At 41.0% G+C, this 17,845-nt stretch overlaps 1 protein-coding gene and 1 non-coding gene across 2 annotated transcripts; both read left to right on the top strand.

Moving 5' to 3' along the window:
• The first annotated feature begins 4,108 nt into the window (after window positions 1-4,108).
• On the top strand, window positions 4,109-16,904 carry EIF4G2 (eukaryotic translation initiation factor 4 gamma 2). Its single transcript, XM_060019681.1, has 23 exons — window positions 4,109-4,252; window positions 4,381-4,524; window positions 5,896-5,960; window positions 6,300-6,365; window positions 7,026-7,166; window positions 7,699-7,801; window positions 8,519-8,650; window positions 8,740-8,806; window positions 8,888-9,039; window positions 9,756-9,866; window positions 10,046-10,129; window positions 10,211-10,309; window positions 10,583-10,724; window positions 10,815-10,975; window positions 11,358-11,471; window positions 12,075-12,200; window positions 12,358-12,462; window positions 12,551-12,766; window positions 12,852-13,110; window positions 13,443-13,647; window positions 13,804-14,015; window positions 14,103-14,224; window positions 16,076-16,904. Exons 1-23 carry the CDS (start codon window positions 4,109-4,111, stop codon window positions 16,139-16,141), a joined length of 3,036 nt encoding a protein of 1,011 aa, XP_059875664.1. The 3' UTR covers window positions 16,142-16,904.
• Window positions 11,524-11,666, top strand: LOC132430396 (small nucleolar RNA SNORD97). Its single transcript, XR_009520489.1, has one exon. It is a non-coding gene; the product is annotated as a small nucleolar RNA SNORD97 (small nucleolar RNA).
• Window positions 16,905-17,845: the final 941 nt, after the last annotated feature.

Here is a 17,845-nt window from a genome sequence, read left to right as displayed (position 1 = left end):
CTATTATCCCTTTATGAAACCTTACAGCATTTTTTCTTGGTTGTTCAGTTTAGCATTGATTCTACCCTTTCCTGCCCTTGTATGTAATTGGTGTATATATCTTTTCTTCATCTAGATTGTGAGCTCTTTGAAAACAGGGATTAAGCCCAAGCTCCTTGCCTAGCCATTAGTAGATTAACTCATTAGCCTTATTTTTTTCTGCCAAGTAGAAAAAGACCACCAAATTTTGGTCATATGTTACAGAACATGGATGTTATAATGGAGCAAAATTTGAGTACTGTAGAACTAGATTATGAATAACAAAAAATGGAGAAGGGATGTGTCTAGAAACAGGGAAGTAGTCTGAAACCAGATTACAAAGGGTCTCTTATGCCAAACTAAGGGGTCCCTATGTTATTCTCTTAGGGGAGACCCCCTGAGGTTTTTGAGCAGGGTACTTAAATACTCATATCGGTGCTTCAGAAATGAAATAGTAAAGGGGATAAATAAGGATGGCCTCAAAATTGCAAGCAATGGAGCGCTAGTGGGAATGAATTTTTGGAGGCAGCAACACCAGCCTAACTGGCTCTGTGAGAGACCACTGGGTGTCTGGGAGTGGTGAAAAACAAGGCCAATAGAAGAGGTAGGGTAGGGCCAGCAGATGAAGGGTCTGAAAGCCAGGCAAAGCCATATGAAATGGGATCCCTGGGTTCTAATACCTGTTTCCCTACTTGGGCAAAGTCTTTTACTGTTTCCAGAGTCCAGTTTTCTTTTCCTAGGTTTTTTTTCAGCAGTAAATGTTATCATTTCTATAATACTCTGAACTGCTACAGTGTTTCTCAAAACTTCACTGCACATTAGAGTTACTTGGAGAGCTTTAAAAGCTGTTGATGCTGGATCCGACTCTGAGAGATTCGGACTTATCTGGTCTTGGATGCAGCTAAGGCATGGAGAGTTTTAAAAGGTTCCCCCAGGTGATTCTACTGTGCAGCCGAGGTTGAGATCAAACTGATGTAGAAAGTAGTGAAGCACTAAGATTCTTTTAAGCATGGTAGTAATATGCTGGGGAAAAAAAGTGTTTTAAGGAAGACTAATATGAGTATACAGCATAGAGGGAAAAGACTATAGAACAACCAGAATTTTTCAATAATTCAGGAGGAACAGTTACTAAGGCCTACATTAGCATGCAAGCAATGACACTGTAGGAAAGCAGATGTATGTAGGAAGAAGATGATTTAGAGGGAAGTAACACTGGGACTCAATAATAAATTGAATGTTATACCTGATCAAAGTTTCTAGTATAGAAGAATAGTGGAATCCTTGGCAAAACTAAAATAGTTGTGAAGCAGTTGGATAATCAATATTATTGACAATAAAGTAACTGACATTAAGTAATTACTACATCAGGGACTATGCTATGGGCTTTATATATATTATCTCATTTAATCTTTACAACAACTCTGTAAATACAGTTATTCCCATTTTATAGATTCAGAAACTAAGAAGAGAGAGTAGTTAAACTTGCCCAAAGTCACACAGTAAGTGGTAGAGAAGATATTTGAACTAGCTGGTCTGCTCCTTTTCCTTGTAATAGGAAGATGGTCAGTTAATACTGAGTCTGTTGAATTTGAATAAATAACAACAAAAAAAGAAAAATGGCTATAGAGGCCACACAGGAACATAAATGAGTGAATAAAGTCAGATTTCACTATGGTGGAATGAAGAGAAAACATCTAGATGAGGCAGTCACTACTCAGCTATACTTGAATGTTGCCCTTTTGGAATTTCAGGCCCAGTATTGCCATATTTTAAGATTTTTCATGAAAAGATGGAAATCTAGATTTGTATGTAAAATCTCCTAAAATTTCAATGTCAACTAATTCAAATGTTTAAAACTACTGTATGGCCTAGACTAAATATGGCTGCAAGTTTGTATCTCTGATAAATAGGCTGTTAGAAACTCAGAATTGAAGACAGTAAGAGATCTGGGCTGGAGATGTATGATTGGGGAACCCTTAAGCACAGAGAAGATAATAACCAGCATTTGACATTATTAATTAAACTAATGCAAATATCTATAAGTTAACAAGTCAGTCAGTACTCTAAGAGCTTCACAATCCTTAGAAAACTGACATAAAATGTAAGTGTTAAAATGAGCAGATTGAAGTGGGTGTATTTAAAATTCAATTTTCTATAAACTAAAAGCTAAATTCCAGATGACTTGAATTTTCATACATCCATGATGTGATGGAAATATTTCAAAATGTGAATATCTGCGCCGCCCACTGATTGAAAAGTAATTGAAAGATTGTGTTTTATCCGTATTTCTACTTTATTGCTCTTAGCCCAATTTCTCACATACACTCATACCTGCAAAGCCCATAGCATAGGGGGTTCACAATTAGCAAAAATTATATAAAACCTCTTTTATTTTTAATTATTGAGTTTCAAGTTCCTCAATTAGAAGACCATCCAGGTTTTATGATTCAGTAAATACTCTCTTTGAAGTCTAACCTAGAATAGTTTTTGAACACTATTCTTTCTATCAGATTAATGTATTATCAATCATGAAGAATGTAAGCCAGTTATGTCAAAATATCACATATATATGAAAGCTTCTTTGCAAACTGTAAAGCCCTACAGAAATTATTTTAAAATATTATTCTGCTGTTATTTTTGAAGCTAAAAGGGTCCTGAAATTACAAAGTTGTACTTCTTGTATTTGAAACACAATTTTTGCCTTTCCTAAAAATACAGTTTCCTTTTTTAAAAAAATTTTTTTTACATGTAACTAACTCCAAGGGTGAGAATATCTTTTCAGTTGTTAAAGTTCAAGTGAACTTGACTTGATAGCAATAATTTTAGAAAAATATAATAATGAGGGGGAATGATCAGCCTAATACACTGGCAAAGAGCTAAAGATCCTGGAATTGTGTTAGAAACCTTCAGGGCCCACCACACCCTTCAACAATCAGGTGTAAATGTCCTAGGAAAAACTGGCACCTCGGTTGAAAATCGTATTGAGGAGTAGGTACTTTCAACCCCAAAGCTGTTGACATGTCAAACAGGTTTGAATCCTTGGAAATCCTGCCCTTTGTTGGACACTTTCTTTAAACGTCATCCACGTTAAAACACCCCTCCACACACACACAGTTTCTTCCTTTAGATTACACATTATATCAAGAACTATATTCAAGATGAAGATGGAGACATTTCTGTTAAGTATATGGAAATATGACTCCATTTTTGTATAGCTAAAATGTCGCATACGATGGAATACTTCATTTTACTGCAACTCTCCCTCAAAATATTAGCCGAGAAGTATAAATAGTGCAACCTGCCGGCTTTGAAAAGCCTAATCCTATTTGTTAGGATGGACCTTCTGTAAAATGGAAATATACGGCTGTCAGTCTTCAAAGTGCTTAAAAAACAAACAAATCAGGAGCTGGCAATTGAAATCCTCCAGACTCCCGCCCTCCGCAAACACTTCTTCCAAAGAATTCTGGTATATTCTAGGTCTTCCTCCGTGACCGCTGGCAGGACATTCCTTTGGGAAAAGCTGCTTCTTTAGTGAGGTACAAAGACAATAAACCCCTTCCTTTCATCCCTTTCTCATTCACTCAGCAGGGGGTGGAATCAATAGGGAACTGAATGAAGCTCTTTTAACGCTTGGAGATGAATCGTCTTTTCTCCTGAACTCTACTCTCCCGGCTCCCCGACCTAAAGGCTGCCGAAGCCGAGCACCTGGAGACCAACGATTCCCGGCGCAGCGCCGCGGGGGCGCCAGGCCTTAGCCCTACAGGCCCGTCCCAGGGAGGCCCCTGCGAGGGGCAATCTCGGCTCCTCGGGGGCGCTAGGAAAAGCAGAGCTCGCACACGCCAAGGACAGGGTCGGGTGGAAGGGCGAGCTTCCTTCCCACATTCCCGGTGAGAAAACGAGGTAGAGGGGCTGGGGGGCTGTATATCTCGAGCATGGGATACAGGCTCCAGGAACAAAGAGACAGGAGGAAGACAAGGCAGCCACACCGACGCAGACTCAAAGGGCTCTAGGACTTTACGCAAATGGGCAGCAACCCGACGATGCTCAGTTCCCCTTACGCCACTGGCCTGGCCTCAGAGCCTTCGCGAATATGGCTTTGCGCACTGCGGAGGGGCTGCGCCGCAACCGAGCTTGGCCCTGTGGCTCCTCCCCGCCGCCCTGCGCTGATTGGCGGCAGACAGAAGCCGGGTCGCTGATTGGGTGGCAAAGGAGCCATTCGGGGCGGCTCTGGTGGGTTCGGCTGCCCTAGAGTGATAAGTTCGGGTTCAGACACGCCTCAGCGCCAGCAGCGAGTCGGAGCTCTATGGAGGTGGCGGCGAGAATCGGGCGGTGGCTGCAGCAGCGACTGTTTTGAGCTGAGAGTTTCAAGCCAGTCCCGACTCCTTCCTCCCCCTTCCCTCCCCCTTTTTTGTTTTCCGTTCCCCTCCCCCTCCCTTCCCCGCCCGTCCCCGACGACCGGATCCTGAGGAGGCAGCTGCAGCGGCAGCTGCTGAGTTCTCGGTGAAGGTGAGTGGAGCCGCTGCCGCCGGCGCCGCCGCCGAGTGAAGCGCTCTAAGATGGCCGCCGCCCCTGCCCGCTTCTTCTCGAGCGGTACAAAATGGCGGTCGCAGGCGGAACCGGGCGGGGCGACCCCTTTCTAGTGTTTCCTCCGCGCTTCGGGCACCTGAAAATTCTTCCCCTTTGTTCTCCCTTCCCGTTGCTGACGGAGTAGAAGGAACTTGGCGGCCCCCGGACGTCTTTGTGGTTGTCGGTGGCCGTCCCCCGCGGAGTCGGAGCCCGGGCGCGGGTGTGCTCCGACGGGGAGAGCGTGGCGGGGCGGTGCGAGCTGGGGGGGAGGGACGCGGGCCGGCGGGGAGGGCCCGGCCGTTGGCGCGGGACCAGCCGAGGCGGAGGAGTCCCGGAGCCCGGCCTCCCGGCGGGGAGGAGGTGTATGAGGCCCGGGGCCGGCGGGGAGCGGCCGGGCTGCCCTTGGTGGAGAAGCGAAGGGCCTGCCTGGCGAGCCCTGCCTGCGACGGGAGAGGGGAGGGAAGCGAGGGTTTTTGAGTTTTTGTCGGGTGGGGAGGGAGCAGCGAGGCGGCTGTCAGTTCCTCGGGGATTTATGGGTGGGAGGGGGCCGCTGGAGGCGGCGGGTGGGAAGGCGGCCGCCTTCCTGCCTGAGAACAAAGAGCTGGGCCGCGGGGGCGGCCTCCACTCCTCCCCGAGGCTTGCCCACGGCGGCTTCGCGAGAGGCTGTCGGAAGCACTTCCCTAACTCGGGCCTGGGTGGGAGGAATCCACTGCTCTTTTGTTCCCAGGAAAGGAAAAAATGGGGCGGAGGTTCCTGCTGCCATGTTGTGGTCCGGGTCTTCTGACGGGCCCTGTGCGCCCAGTTAAGAGTGAACAGTGGGGAAAGCCGTCTTCAGTTACCCCTTAGTGTAGGGTAGTTCGTTGTTGAGGCAGTGAAAACTTAAAACTGTTTTCCCAGGACGTGCCCGTCTTGTTAAGAGTTAGATTGTCTATTACTGATCTCAGTGCCCAGCTGTAAAGGAGGTAGAATGTGGCTTTCTTAAGGATTGGTTCTTAGCATTTGAGAGGTTCTTACATTTCTATGTAGGCACTTCCTTGCGTTCTTGAACACGAGAATTTCCAGGTGGTAAACAAAATAAAATTTTATTGTCCATTTGTGTTTCGAGTACATTCTATTTTAGTCTTAAGAGATCTGCAATGCAGTGTAAGGTCAATCAACTGCAGTGTCAGGCTCTGAAATAAATTGTAATTGAAGCGGGTTTACAGATTTGTATGATAGTGTCTAATTTTGGTACTCTTTCTCATTCTAGGTTTTTCATTTCTCCCATCCCCTTCCCTCCCCACCCCATCCATTAATATTATTCTTTTGAAGATTCTTCGTTGTCAAGCCGCCAAAGTGGAGAGTGCGATTGCAGAAGGGGGTGCTTCTCGTTTCAGGTATGTGTAGATTTATTTTGGCAATTATTGTGACAAGACTAATCACAAAACCAAAGGAATAACCACACCAAGTAATTCTGATTTAATTGTGCTGCAGGTTTAATTTATAATGTGCAGTGTACATTTTTTTTAAAGCCCTAAAATTGTCATTGTTTTCTATTTACTATCTGAAGAATAAATGTAATTAATTACTTGGGTTTCCATTGGGCCTAAGTTCAGTCTTCATCTGTGGTGTCATTACTGAAATGCAGAATAATTAAAGAGATCCTTTATCTTTTTTGAGGGAAATATACTTGGAGTATACTGTTTTTTTTTAAAAAAAGTTTTTCTGTTAAATAGTGCTTCTTCGGGCGGAGGAGGAAGTAGGGGTGCACCTCAGCACTATCCCAAGACTGCTGGCAACAGGTATAGTAAACATGTGAAAAGAATGACTTCTGTAAATAACAGATTTAGGTTAATGATGTTTCTAATGCATTACAGCATAGTTAATAAGGCATCAGGAATCCTATCTTAACGGGTATGATTTCTGTTACATGTCCTAAAATTAGAATATCAGTTCTTAATTATTTCTTAGCCAAACCATCTAATATGAGTTGATATTCTCAACTGCTATTTTATCCTGTTACACTTCGGATTACTTTCACTGATGTTGTTTCTGAAGCCAGCCATTATTGTCCATTACTAAATTGTGGTAGTAAATCTGTATGCGTATAACATGGTCATGAAACATTAGAAGATGTTGGTTCTTGTGGTGTGGCTCCTGGACCAGCAACACTGGCATCACCTGGGAGCTTAGAAATGCAAATTATCGGGCCTTACCCCAGACCCACTAAAGCAGAAACTGGGGTGGGCCTAGGAATCGTTTAACAAGCCCTTCAGGTGATTCTGATATGCAATATTGTTTGAGAACCACTGATTGTGAGTTGCTTAGTTGTAAGGGAAGTTGAGAAAAACCTAAACTGTTTTTTCTGTTTAGAAGGATTTCTGATCTGTATGACATTTGATATGTGAGTGGATGCTATGTTTCAAGTTGTCTTAATCTTTATTTTCCTAATTTTTTACTAGCGAGTTCCTGGGGAAAACCCCAGGGCAAAACGCTCAGAAATGGATTCCTGCACGAAGCACTAGACGAGATGACAACTCCGCAGCAAACAACTCCGCAAATGAAAAAGAACGACATGATGCAATCTTCAGGAAAGTAAGAGGGTAAGTTTATTGGGGCTGTTTTGTCCTTTAAATAAAAGGAGGGAAGAAATGGATTAACTGTGTTTCTTTTGTGTGTGTGCTATATTACTTAGAAGGCAATGTTCATGCCCTAAGTCTATTTTAATGAATGCCAGTGTTGACAGTTTTAAGCTGAAAATTGACACATCAGTGTTTTGGGGCTCAGTTAGTTGCTTTCAGTCATTGGGTTAAAATGCACAAGCCCATTGTGCTGACATTTCCTATGCCTGCTGTGTACCTAGTGATGCACAGAACATAACGGTTTTAGCTCCTGGATCTAGCCTTGGTTTTGAGGATGAGTTTCTTGTCCAACAGCTGGGGACCCTCCAATTAGGTAGATATATTTTAAATAACAGGTTTATTTCAACTTTGGTTAGATGGGTTAAGAAGAACATGGCTTGATATTAAAGGGGAAAGTGATGGGGAAAAAAATGAACATAATTTAAAGGCGATTTTTCAACTAAATAATTCCTTGTGTGTTGGCTGATACCTAGTCTGAATCCTCTTTTCCTAGCATACTAAATAAGCTTACTCCTGAGAAGTTTGACAAGCTATGCCTTGAGCTCCTCAATGTGGGTGTAGAGTCTAAACTCATCCTTAAAGGGGTCATACTGCTGGTAAGTTAAATAAGTTGGCTTAATAACCGAAAGGGAGAGGAAAAGATTTAACCCAGGTTGGGGTGTGTGTGTGTGTGTTGTTGTTTTTTACATTTGCATTATTGCTTAAAACTGAGGTGTGAGTTACACATTAGATGTATGTATCTCTGCACACTGGTGGGGTTTTTTTTTTTTTTTTAAGAAAAGCACTAACTTTTAATGGTATCAGACTTAAGAGGTCATTTTAAATTGTATGTGTTGTGTTGCAGGGTTAATTGGGTTATTAGGCTATTAAGGGGGGTTTTGCTTTGTTTTTCCTTATGTGAAAAATGCCATATTTTGGTTTTGGAAATGAGTTTTATGATAGTTGATGTGATTCTAGCATCTGTTTATAGTTTTTCCAAGATAATTTCAACTCCTGAGGGGGGAGGGTTTTGCTAATATGAGATCTGTGTAATTAGACTTCTTTGGTACACTGCAATAGCTTACAAAATGTAAGTGCTTATATTTTTCTAGGCTGTGTACTAAAGCACTTTACATGCCTCACCTGATTTAGTGTACACAATAAGCCTTACACAAGAGAGATGTTCTTATTCCCAGGTTACGGATGAGGCATAGAGAATTTGTCAGAAATTTGTGAGATTCAAGATCCTTAAGACTACAAGGAAGTATTAAGTTATAAAGAAAGGTTTTTTTCAAGAGTTGTCATATTTAGTTTTAAAAAGTCATTTATTTCAGATTGTGGACAAAGCCCTAGAAGAGCCAAAGTATAGCTCACTGTATGCTCAGCTATGTCTGCGATTGGCAGAAGATGCACCAAACTTTGATGGCCCAGCAGCAGAGGGTCAGCCAGGACAGAAGCAAAGCACAGTAAGTGGTAGTGTTTGCTTGCTTATTTAAAGTTGATCTGAAAGGTTTCATTAGCAAGCCCTGACAAAAGCGCCTTTTGTTTCCAATAGACATTCAGACGCCTCCTAATTTCCAAATTACAAGATGAATTTGAAAACCGAACCAGAAATGTTGATGGTGAGAATTTGTTTGGTACTATGTAGTACTGTATATGTTCAACTTAATTCTGAATGTTGACTTTATTCTTTCTTATTTCAGTCTATGATAAGCGTGAAAATCCCCTCCTCCCCGAGGAGGAGGAACAGAGAGCCATTGCTAAGATCAAGATGTTGGGGAACATCAAATTCATTGGAGAACTTGGAAAGCTTGATCTTATTCATGAATCTATCCTTCATAAGTGCATCAAAACAGTAAGTATGAGTGGGAATGTAAGCTTATATTAATCACTGGGTACATCGTTATTTGGGGGAAATGGGTCAATTATAATTTATAACTTTGCCATTTGAGAGTATTGGTAGGCTAAATATTTTAGATTGCCAGCAAAATTGTTATTTAAATGTTGTAAATATGCAGTATGTTTTGCGAGGTAGGGGTAGAACTGATTGCCTACCTATGTGTAAGTTGCTCAGTTTGGAGGGATGTCTTCAACAGAAACCAGATAAAGAGTTCTATACTAGACACTGTAGGAACTATGAGTCAATGCAAACTTAAGGGAAAGTGCTACATCTAAACCAAGAAGGATTTATTTTTATTTTTTTAATTATTTTTATTTATTTATTTTTGGCTGTGTCGGGTCTTTGTTGCTGTGTGCGGGCTTTCTCTAGTTGGGGTGAGCAGGGGCTACTCTTCATAGAGGTGTGCAGGCTTTTCATTGCGGTGGCTTCTCTTGTTGCAGACCACACGCTCTAGGCACTTGGGCTTCAGTAGTTGTGGCTTTAGGGTTCTAGAGCGCAAGCTCAGTAGTTGTGGCGCATGGGCTTAGTTGCTCCGCGGCATGTGGGATCTTCCCAGACCAGGGCTCGAACCCTTGTCCCCTGCATTGGCAGGCGGATTCTTAACCACTGCGCCACCAGGGAAGCCCCCCAAGAAGGATTTATAAACATGTGACATTTGTTTCTTTTGGTAGCTTTTGGAAAAAAAGAAGAGAGTCCAACTCAAAGATATGGGAGAGGATTTGGAGTGCCTCTGTCAGATAATGAGGACAGTGGGACCTAGGTTAGACCATGAACGAGCCAAGGTATGTGTGATGCTGACAGAAACAGTGTAAGCTTGTCTTGATATTATTCGAATCAAACCTATTTTTGTGATATAGATAGCTATTAGTCATTAACCTTGATAATACTTAGAAGCCTTAAATAGTATACATTTGCCTTTAGCGTTTTCTTCTAAAAGTGGTTTTTTTCTTTTTTCTTTCAGTCCTTAATGGATCAGTACTTTGCCCGAATGTGCTCCTTGATGTTAAGTAAGGAATTGCCAGCGAGGATTCGTTTCCTGCTGCAGGTAAAACTGGTTTCTTTAGGTATGCTGACTTTCTGTTTAGAAATATTAAAATAATACTTAATAAAACTCTTTATATTAAAGGATACCGTAGAGTTGAGAGAACACCATTGGGTTCCTCGCAAGGCTTTTCTTGACAATGGACCAAAGACGATCAATCAAATCCGTCAAGATGCAGTAAAAGTAAGTTTTGCTTTGTTTTTAATCAAGTGGGTTTTAAGTTTATAATAGCACTAAGACGACCTTAAACTTTTTGAGACTGTCTCATCTTACCAGTAGAGCTTAATGTTTATGGTGTCTTGTATGCCCTTTTGAGAGAAGAAGTTGTTTATAGAAATTATATAAATAGCACTCTTTATAGTCCAGGGAAGTATTTCTAGTTTTCCCAATAGAAGAAGTTTAGTTTTATGTAAAACCGTGTTCAGAAATAAGTGTTTATTCACTTTATTTCTGAAGGATCTAGGAGTGTTTATTCCTGCTCCTATGGCTCAAGGGATGAGAAGTGACTTCTTTCTGGAGGGACCGTTCATGCCACCCAGGATGAAAATGGATAGGGACCCACTTGGAGGACTTGCTGATATGTTTGGACAAATGCCAGGTGATTTTGAACAAAATAGTGGTTTGGTTACATTAAAAACTGAGTTTTAACATTTTAATAGTAAAGAGTTCTTCATGTCTGTATTTTAAGGTAGCGGAATTGGTACTGGTCCAGGAGTTATCCAGGATAGATTTTCACCCACCATGGGGCGTCATCGTTCAAATCAACTCTTCAATGGCCATGGGGGACACATCATGCCTCCCACACAATCGCAGTTTGGGGAGATGGGAGGCAAGTTTATGAAAAGCCAGGTAAGAAAACATTTAAGGATGTTTAGGCAACAGGTATTAAATCTTGGAATGTATATGAATAGATTTGCTTTTTTAAAAGGACAGATATTTCAGGTCTAGGAAACCGAAAAACAATGTGTGTTTTTCTAAACCAAATTTATATGTGTGACAGTTATTTCAAACTGGGTAAAATGCTTATCCTTGAGATTAGTAAAGTATTAGTAAAGTCACATCGCTTTATGTAAGTTAGGTTAGATATTTATTCTTCCTGTTTCACCTTTTACTTTCTCTGGGCAAATTCAGTTAAGCTTTTCTATGGCTTGGCCTCATCCCTTTGGTACTTGATTACCATAATTTGTGGACCCCTTTTTATCTAGACTTTCTTTCTCTCTTTCTGAAATAGGGGCTAAGCCAGCTCTACCATAACCAGAGTCAGGGACTCTTATCCCAGCTGCAAGGACAGTCGAAGGATATGCCACCTCGGTTTTCTAAGAAAGGACAGCTTAATGCAGATGAGGTACACTTGCCTATGTTACTTATATACCATAGTTTGTCGATTCAGAAATCTATTGCCCGATGATTATAAAAAGACGCGTTATTAAGAGGACTTAATGCTGGAATCCTTTACCTTCTTTCTCTCTTTTCTGTACTATTTTTTCTTTCTTTGGATGTCCAGCATCCTATGAGTGAAGATTATGAGATATGAGGGCAAATGTCTTAAAAGTCTTCAGTTAGAGCAAGGAAAATGGTTGATGAGATTTTTATTGTGACTTCCCAGCAAATAGAATGACTTAGAATAAAGTAAAATGTTTTCTAAACTTTTAATTAAATTTTCTGGGTTTTAATATTTTAGTGATGCTAATCCTTCGAGAATTCTGGTATAAGATTTATAACAGTATTTTATTTTTGTGTGCATCAGATCTTTAGTTTTCTTGCCAGAAATTAAACCTAATAACATGGAGTAACCTGTTTAGTTATTTAAGATACTTAAATTTCTGCCATAGATTCTATCATGCTTGTGTATGCTGAATTAACTTTAGGATGTTGGAGTGTTGCATTCAATATGTTAGCTAACTGCTTGTTAACTTGGATATCTGTTCTGATTTGTTCGCAATTCTAGATTAGCCTGAGGCCTGCTCAGTCTTTCCTAATGAATAAAAATCAAGTGCCAAAGCTTCAGCCCCAGATAACTATGATTCCTCCCAGTGCACAACCACCGCGCACTCAAACACCACCTCTGGGACAGGTATGCACTGCAGCATGACAGTGTTTTCTGTCATTCCAGTACTTTCTGAAGATGTCTGAAGGCTGCTTTTTAATGTCTTCTCTCTTAACTTCATAAGCTCCTTTTTAGTAATAAAAAAATATTAAACATTCATATCTACCATTTTGCTGTTTTTTAGACACCTCAGCTTGGTCTCAAAACTAATCCACCACTTATTCAGGAAAAGCCTGCCAAGACCAGTAAAAAGCCACCACCGTCAAAGGAAGAACTGCTTAAATTGACCGTAAGTCTCAAATAATCCCATAGTCTGGTTCATGGAGTGTATTTGAGATAGGAAAACTCTAAAGATATTTGGACTTTGTTCTTTTCAGGAAACTGTTGTAACCGAATATCTGAATAGTGGAAATGCAAACGAAGCTGTCAATGGTGTAAGAGAGATGAGGGCTCCTAAACACTTTCTCCCCGAGATGTTAAGCAAAGTAATCATCCTGTCACTAGACAGAAGTGATGAAGATAAAGAAAAAGCAAGTTCTTTGATCAGTTTACTCAAACAGGAGGGGATAGCCACAAGTGACAACTTCATGCAGGTAGAATACTTTCCGGATTCCATAAGAACTCTTGCCTTTCAAATTTGGAAACTAATAAAACTGACTGTTATATATTCCTTCTAAGGCTTTCCTGAATGTATTGGACCAGTGCCCCAAACTGGAGGTTGACATCCCCTTGGTGAAATCATATTTAGCACAGTTTGCAGCTCGTGCTATTATTTCGGAGCTGGTGAGCATTTCAGAACTAGCTCAACCACTGGAAAGTGGCACCCATTTTCCTCTCTTCTTACTTTGTCTTCAGCAATTAGCTAAATTACAAGATCGAGAATGGTTAACAGAGCTTTTCCAACAAAGCAAGGTCAATATGCAGAAAATGCTCCCAGGTAAGAGAATGCTGGGGATTTTTTTTGTTTATTTTTAATACTAAATCTGGGGATTCCTTAGTACCCTGAGTGAATTTATATAGGTCAGTGTGATTATCCTGTCCAGATAACAATAAGCATTCCCACAGACAGACTTTGTCTTTATAAAAAGAAGAGGTTATTATGATTTAACTATTTTCATTTGGTCCAAATACTGGGTTTCCTTTGCTAGGTTAGTTCCTTATTATTTTACATGAATCTTGTGCATTTGGAAAATCATTTGTAGAGCAGTTTTCTAGACCAACATAGGTAAAATGAACTACCTGATGATGGGAATGGCTTTGTCTCTTCAGAAATTGATCAGAATAAGGACCGCATGTTGGAGATCTTGGAAGGAAAGGGACTGAGTTTCTTATTCCCACTCCTCAAATTGGAGAAGGAACTGTTAAAGCAAATAAAGTTGGATCCATCTCCTCAAACCATATATAAGTGGATTAAAGATAACATCTCTCCCAAACTTCATGTAGATAAAGGATTTGTGAACATCTTAATGACTAGGTAAGATAACAGAGTTGTGGTTTTCTACATTTAGTAGAGAGTAAACCTGTGTTTTGTTTCCTAGAAAAAAGTCTACAAGGCAAGGGACTAAGAATTGTCTGTTTCTTGAGCTAGAAAATTCACTTTGAGGTTCTAACAAGACCTCTTTCTGTGCAGCTTCTTACAGTACATTTCTAGTGAAGTAAACCCACCCAGTGATGAAACAGATTCTTCCTCTGCTCCTTCCAAAGAACAGTTAGAGCAGGAAAAACAACTGCTTCTTTCCTTCAAGCCAGTAATGCAGAAATTCCTTCATGATCACGTTGATCTACAAGTCAGTGCCCTCTATGCTCTTCAGGTGCACTGCTACAATAGCAACTTCCCAAAAGGTGAGAGGACCAACATCAGAAGAATGATGAGTGAGGGGCAATTCTTAAACAGCACACTAAATAATGGGGTTACATTTTGTCTTTTAGGCATGTTACTCCGCTTTTTTGTTCACTTCTATGACATGGAGATTATTGAAGAAGAAGCTTTCTTGGCTTGGAAAGAAGACATAACCCAAGAGTTTCCAGGGAAAGGCAAGGCTTTGTTCCAGGTAAATCTTGAGAGAAATTTGGTTTGCTTTTTCCAGTTGGTATTGTTTTATAATAAGCCTTTTAAAATTGAAATACAAGCAAAATAGTCCTGGTAATTTGTACATACATGTGATTCTTCACTATTAAAAGCTGTGGTAGGGCTTCCCTGGTGGCGCAGTGGTTGAGAGTCTGCCTGCTGATGCAGGGGACACGAGTTCGTGCCCTGGTCCGGGAGGATCCCACATGCCGCGGAGCGGCTGGGCCCGTGAGCCATGGCCACTGGGCCTGCGCATCCGGAGCCTGTGCTCCGCAACGGGAGAGACCACAACAGTGAGAGGCCCGCGTACCGCAAAGGGAAAAAAAAAAAAAGCTGTGGTAAAGCAGGCAGTAAGCAAAATGAAGTAAAGCTATGAAATAAAAGGCTTCAATCCTAGTAGTGTCTAAGCTGTTAGATTAGAGGTGGCTAACATTTTTTAGAAGTAAAGCTACTTATAAAGATAGGGTGATTGTACACGATTGGATTGAGACTTTTTTTTTTTTTTTTTTTTTTTTTTGGCGGTACGCGGGCCTCTCACTGTTGTGGCCTGTCCCGTTGCGGAGCACAGGCTCCGGACGTGCAGGCTCAGTGGCCATGGCTCACGGGCCCAGCTGCTCTGCGGCATGTGGGATCTTCCCGGACCAGGGAATGAACCCATGTCCCCTGCATCACCAGGCGGACTCTCAACCACTGTGCCACCAGGGAAGCCCCTGAGCCATTTTTTTAACTGTCAGTAAACATGAGATTGTTTCTGATTTCTCATACCATGATTTATCATCTTACTTAGTGGAGTAGAATTCTAGCCATGGGGAAGAACTTGTATGTCAGGGGATTCCACAGCATACGTTAATCATCTGGAAAGTAATTTAAAAGGAAGTTCCAGGTCTGATCCTAGACATTCTGATTTAGTAGGCTAGTGTGTGTTACACAACCCAGGTGATTCTCATACTATTTTTCTAGGGGCCAGGCTTTGAGAAATGCTGGTCTATAGTATCTTTATTCCTAAGGTTCAGGAACTAGTTTCATGAGGATTATCCTCACAGCATTTGTCCGCAGTCTTGTCCTTGGGGAATCTGATCCTACAGGTCCGGGGTGGGGCTGGAGATCTACTGCTCCGAATCTTCTTTGTTGTCCTGTGTGCCTTTCCACCCCCGCCACACACACACCGCATTGCTTATGTATTTAAGTTTGGGAGGAGCCACTGTCCCATATTAAAACAGTCCTGAAGTGTAATGGAGTGGTGTCAAAGAACGACACCCAAATTGACGGTTCCTAAGCAGCTTGTAATCCCAAATCCAAATAATAAGCCATTTTTTTTTAAACATCTTTATTGGAATATAATTGCTTTACAGTGTTGTGTTAGTTTCTGCTGTATAACAAAGTGAATTAGCTATATGTATACGTATATCCCCATATCCCCTCCCTCTTGTGTCTCCCTCCCACCCTCCTTATCCCACCCCTCTAGGTGGACACAAAGCACCAAGCCAATCTCCCTGTGCTATGCGGCTCCTTCCCACTAGCTAGCTATTTTACGTTTGGTAGTGTATATACGTCAGTTCTACTCTCTCACTTCATCCCAGCTTACCCTTCCCACTGTCTGTGTCCTCAAGTCCATTCTCTACGTCTGGGTCTTTATTCCTGTCCTTAAGCCATTCTTTAAAATAACTTACAGCTAATACACAAATGTAGGTTCTGAAGACTGTTTGCAATTACAAAATGTGTGGTACTGTCTAAAACTTTTGTTCTTAGGTAGGTTGTTTGTTCGATCTGGAATAAAAAATTCTGCTATTCTGTCTGTAAGTACTACTTATTTCATTAAATTACAAATTTACAGGTGAATCAGTGGCTAACCTGGCTAGAAACTGCTGAAGAAGAAGAATCAGAGGAAGAAGCTGACTAAAAGAACCAGCCAAAGCCTTAAATTGTGCAAAACATACTGTTGCTATGATGTAACTGCATTTGACCTAACCACTGCGAAAATTCATTCCGCTGTAATGTTTTCACAATATTTAAAGCAGAAGCACGTCAGTTAGGATTTCCTTCTGCATAAGGTTTTTTTGTAGTGTAATGTCTTAATCATAGTCTACCATCAAATATTTTAGGAGTATCTTTAATGTTTAGATAGTATATTAGCAGCATGCAATAATTACATCATAAGTTCTCAAGCAGAGGCAGTCTATTGCAAGGACCTTCTTTGCTGCCAGTTATCATAGGCTGTTTTAAGTTAGAAAACTGAATAGCAACACTGAATACTGTAGAAATGCACTTTGCTCAGTAATACTTGAGTTGTTGCAATATTTGATTATCCATTTGGTTGTTACAGAAAAATTCTTAACTGTAATTGATGGTTGTTGCCGTAATAGTATATTGCCTGTATTTCTACCTCTAGTAATGGGCTTTATGTGCTAGATTTTAATATCCTTGAGCCTGGGCAAGTGCACAAGTCTTTTTAAAAGAAACATGGTTTACTTGCACAAAACTGATCAGTTTTGAGAGATCGTAAATGCCCTTGAAGTGGTCTTTGTGGGTGTGAAACAAATGGTGAGAATTTGAATTGGTCCCTCTTATTATAGTATTGAAATTAAGTCTACTTAATTTATCAAGTCATGTTCATGCCCTGATTTTATATACTTGTATCTATCAATAAACATTGTGATACTTGATATAGTTGTGTGACTTTAAGTAGCACCTACAAATTTATGAAGAACTGATAGGTTTTGTTTTGAGATAGGTCTGTCTTAGGAACTTCTAATTCATAATCAGAAATTCACAATTTTCTGATTAGACAGAAAATTCAAGGTGGTTATTCCTCTTTAGGTCATGTTACTGGAAGTAACCAATATACGATTCCTGTAATCAAGGGCAGTGCTGAGAATCACAAGTCTTATGACTTCAAAGGGACGTTGCTAATGCATAACGACAAACGTGACATTTATCTTTTCGTCACCATACTGAACTATGTGGTGAACTGAGAGGTTCATCACCCTCATGGTCAAGACAAGTGTAACAATCCTATCATCATTCTCAGTAATTGTAATTGTTCTGTTTCAAGGAAGGTTCCCCCTTGAAACCCCAGAGTAGCCCAGTAAAACTGGCTCCTTAATCCAACTGAAGCCTGCATGGAGGTTTAAAATATATTTTCAGAAACCACTTAATAAGCATTTGCTCAAATTGCCCTTGTTAACCAGCTCTAGGAATGTGACAGTCCTAGGCAGGCTTTGGCTTGGGTAGGGGCTCTTGAAAGTGTTGCTGGAGTCCTGGTTGCTCGTCTTAGCTTCTAAGAGCAACCTGTACTTAGTTTGGGGGGAGCCTCTAGGCAGACAGTAATACACCATACTGCTAAATCTGATAGATAGAACCTTTGTCTTCAGTGTTGCACCTGCTTATTCTCTGAGAGGGGTGGTAGGTAAAACCAGTATTTGTGTCCTCTTGGCGTCAGAAGCTAGCTCTCCCTGTGCCCTAGCAGACCTCTTCATTCTAACATGATTCATAGCTTTTGGTGGATATTGTAAATACCATGAAATTAAAGCTAAGTGGAGACTTGTGTAAATTAGCTTTAGATAGAATATCAAGCTGACTTTACTAGGCTGTAGAAATAAATGGC

The sequence above is a fragment of the Delphinus delphis genome, chromosome 8 (assembly GCF_949987515.2).
Source record: "Delphinus delphis chromosome 8, mDelDel1.2, whole genome shotgun sequence".
NCBI classification, from domain to species: domain Eukaryota; kingdom Metazoa; phylum Chordata; class Mammalia; order Artiodactyla; family Delphinidae; genus Delphinus; species Delphinus delphis.
The sequence above is the reverse complement of the archived record's forward strand: the minus strand, read 5'-3'. Positions and strand labels throughout refer to the sequence as shown.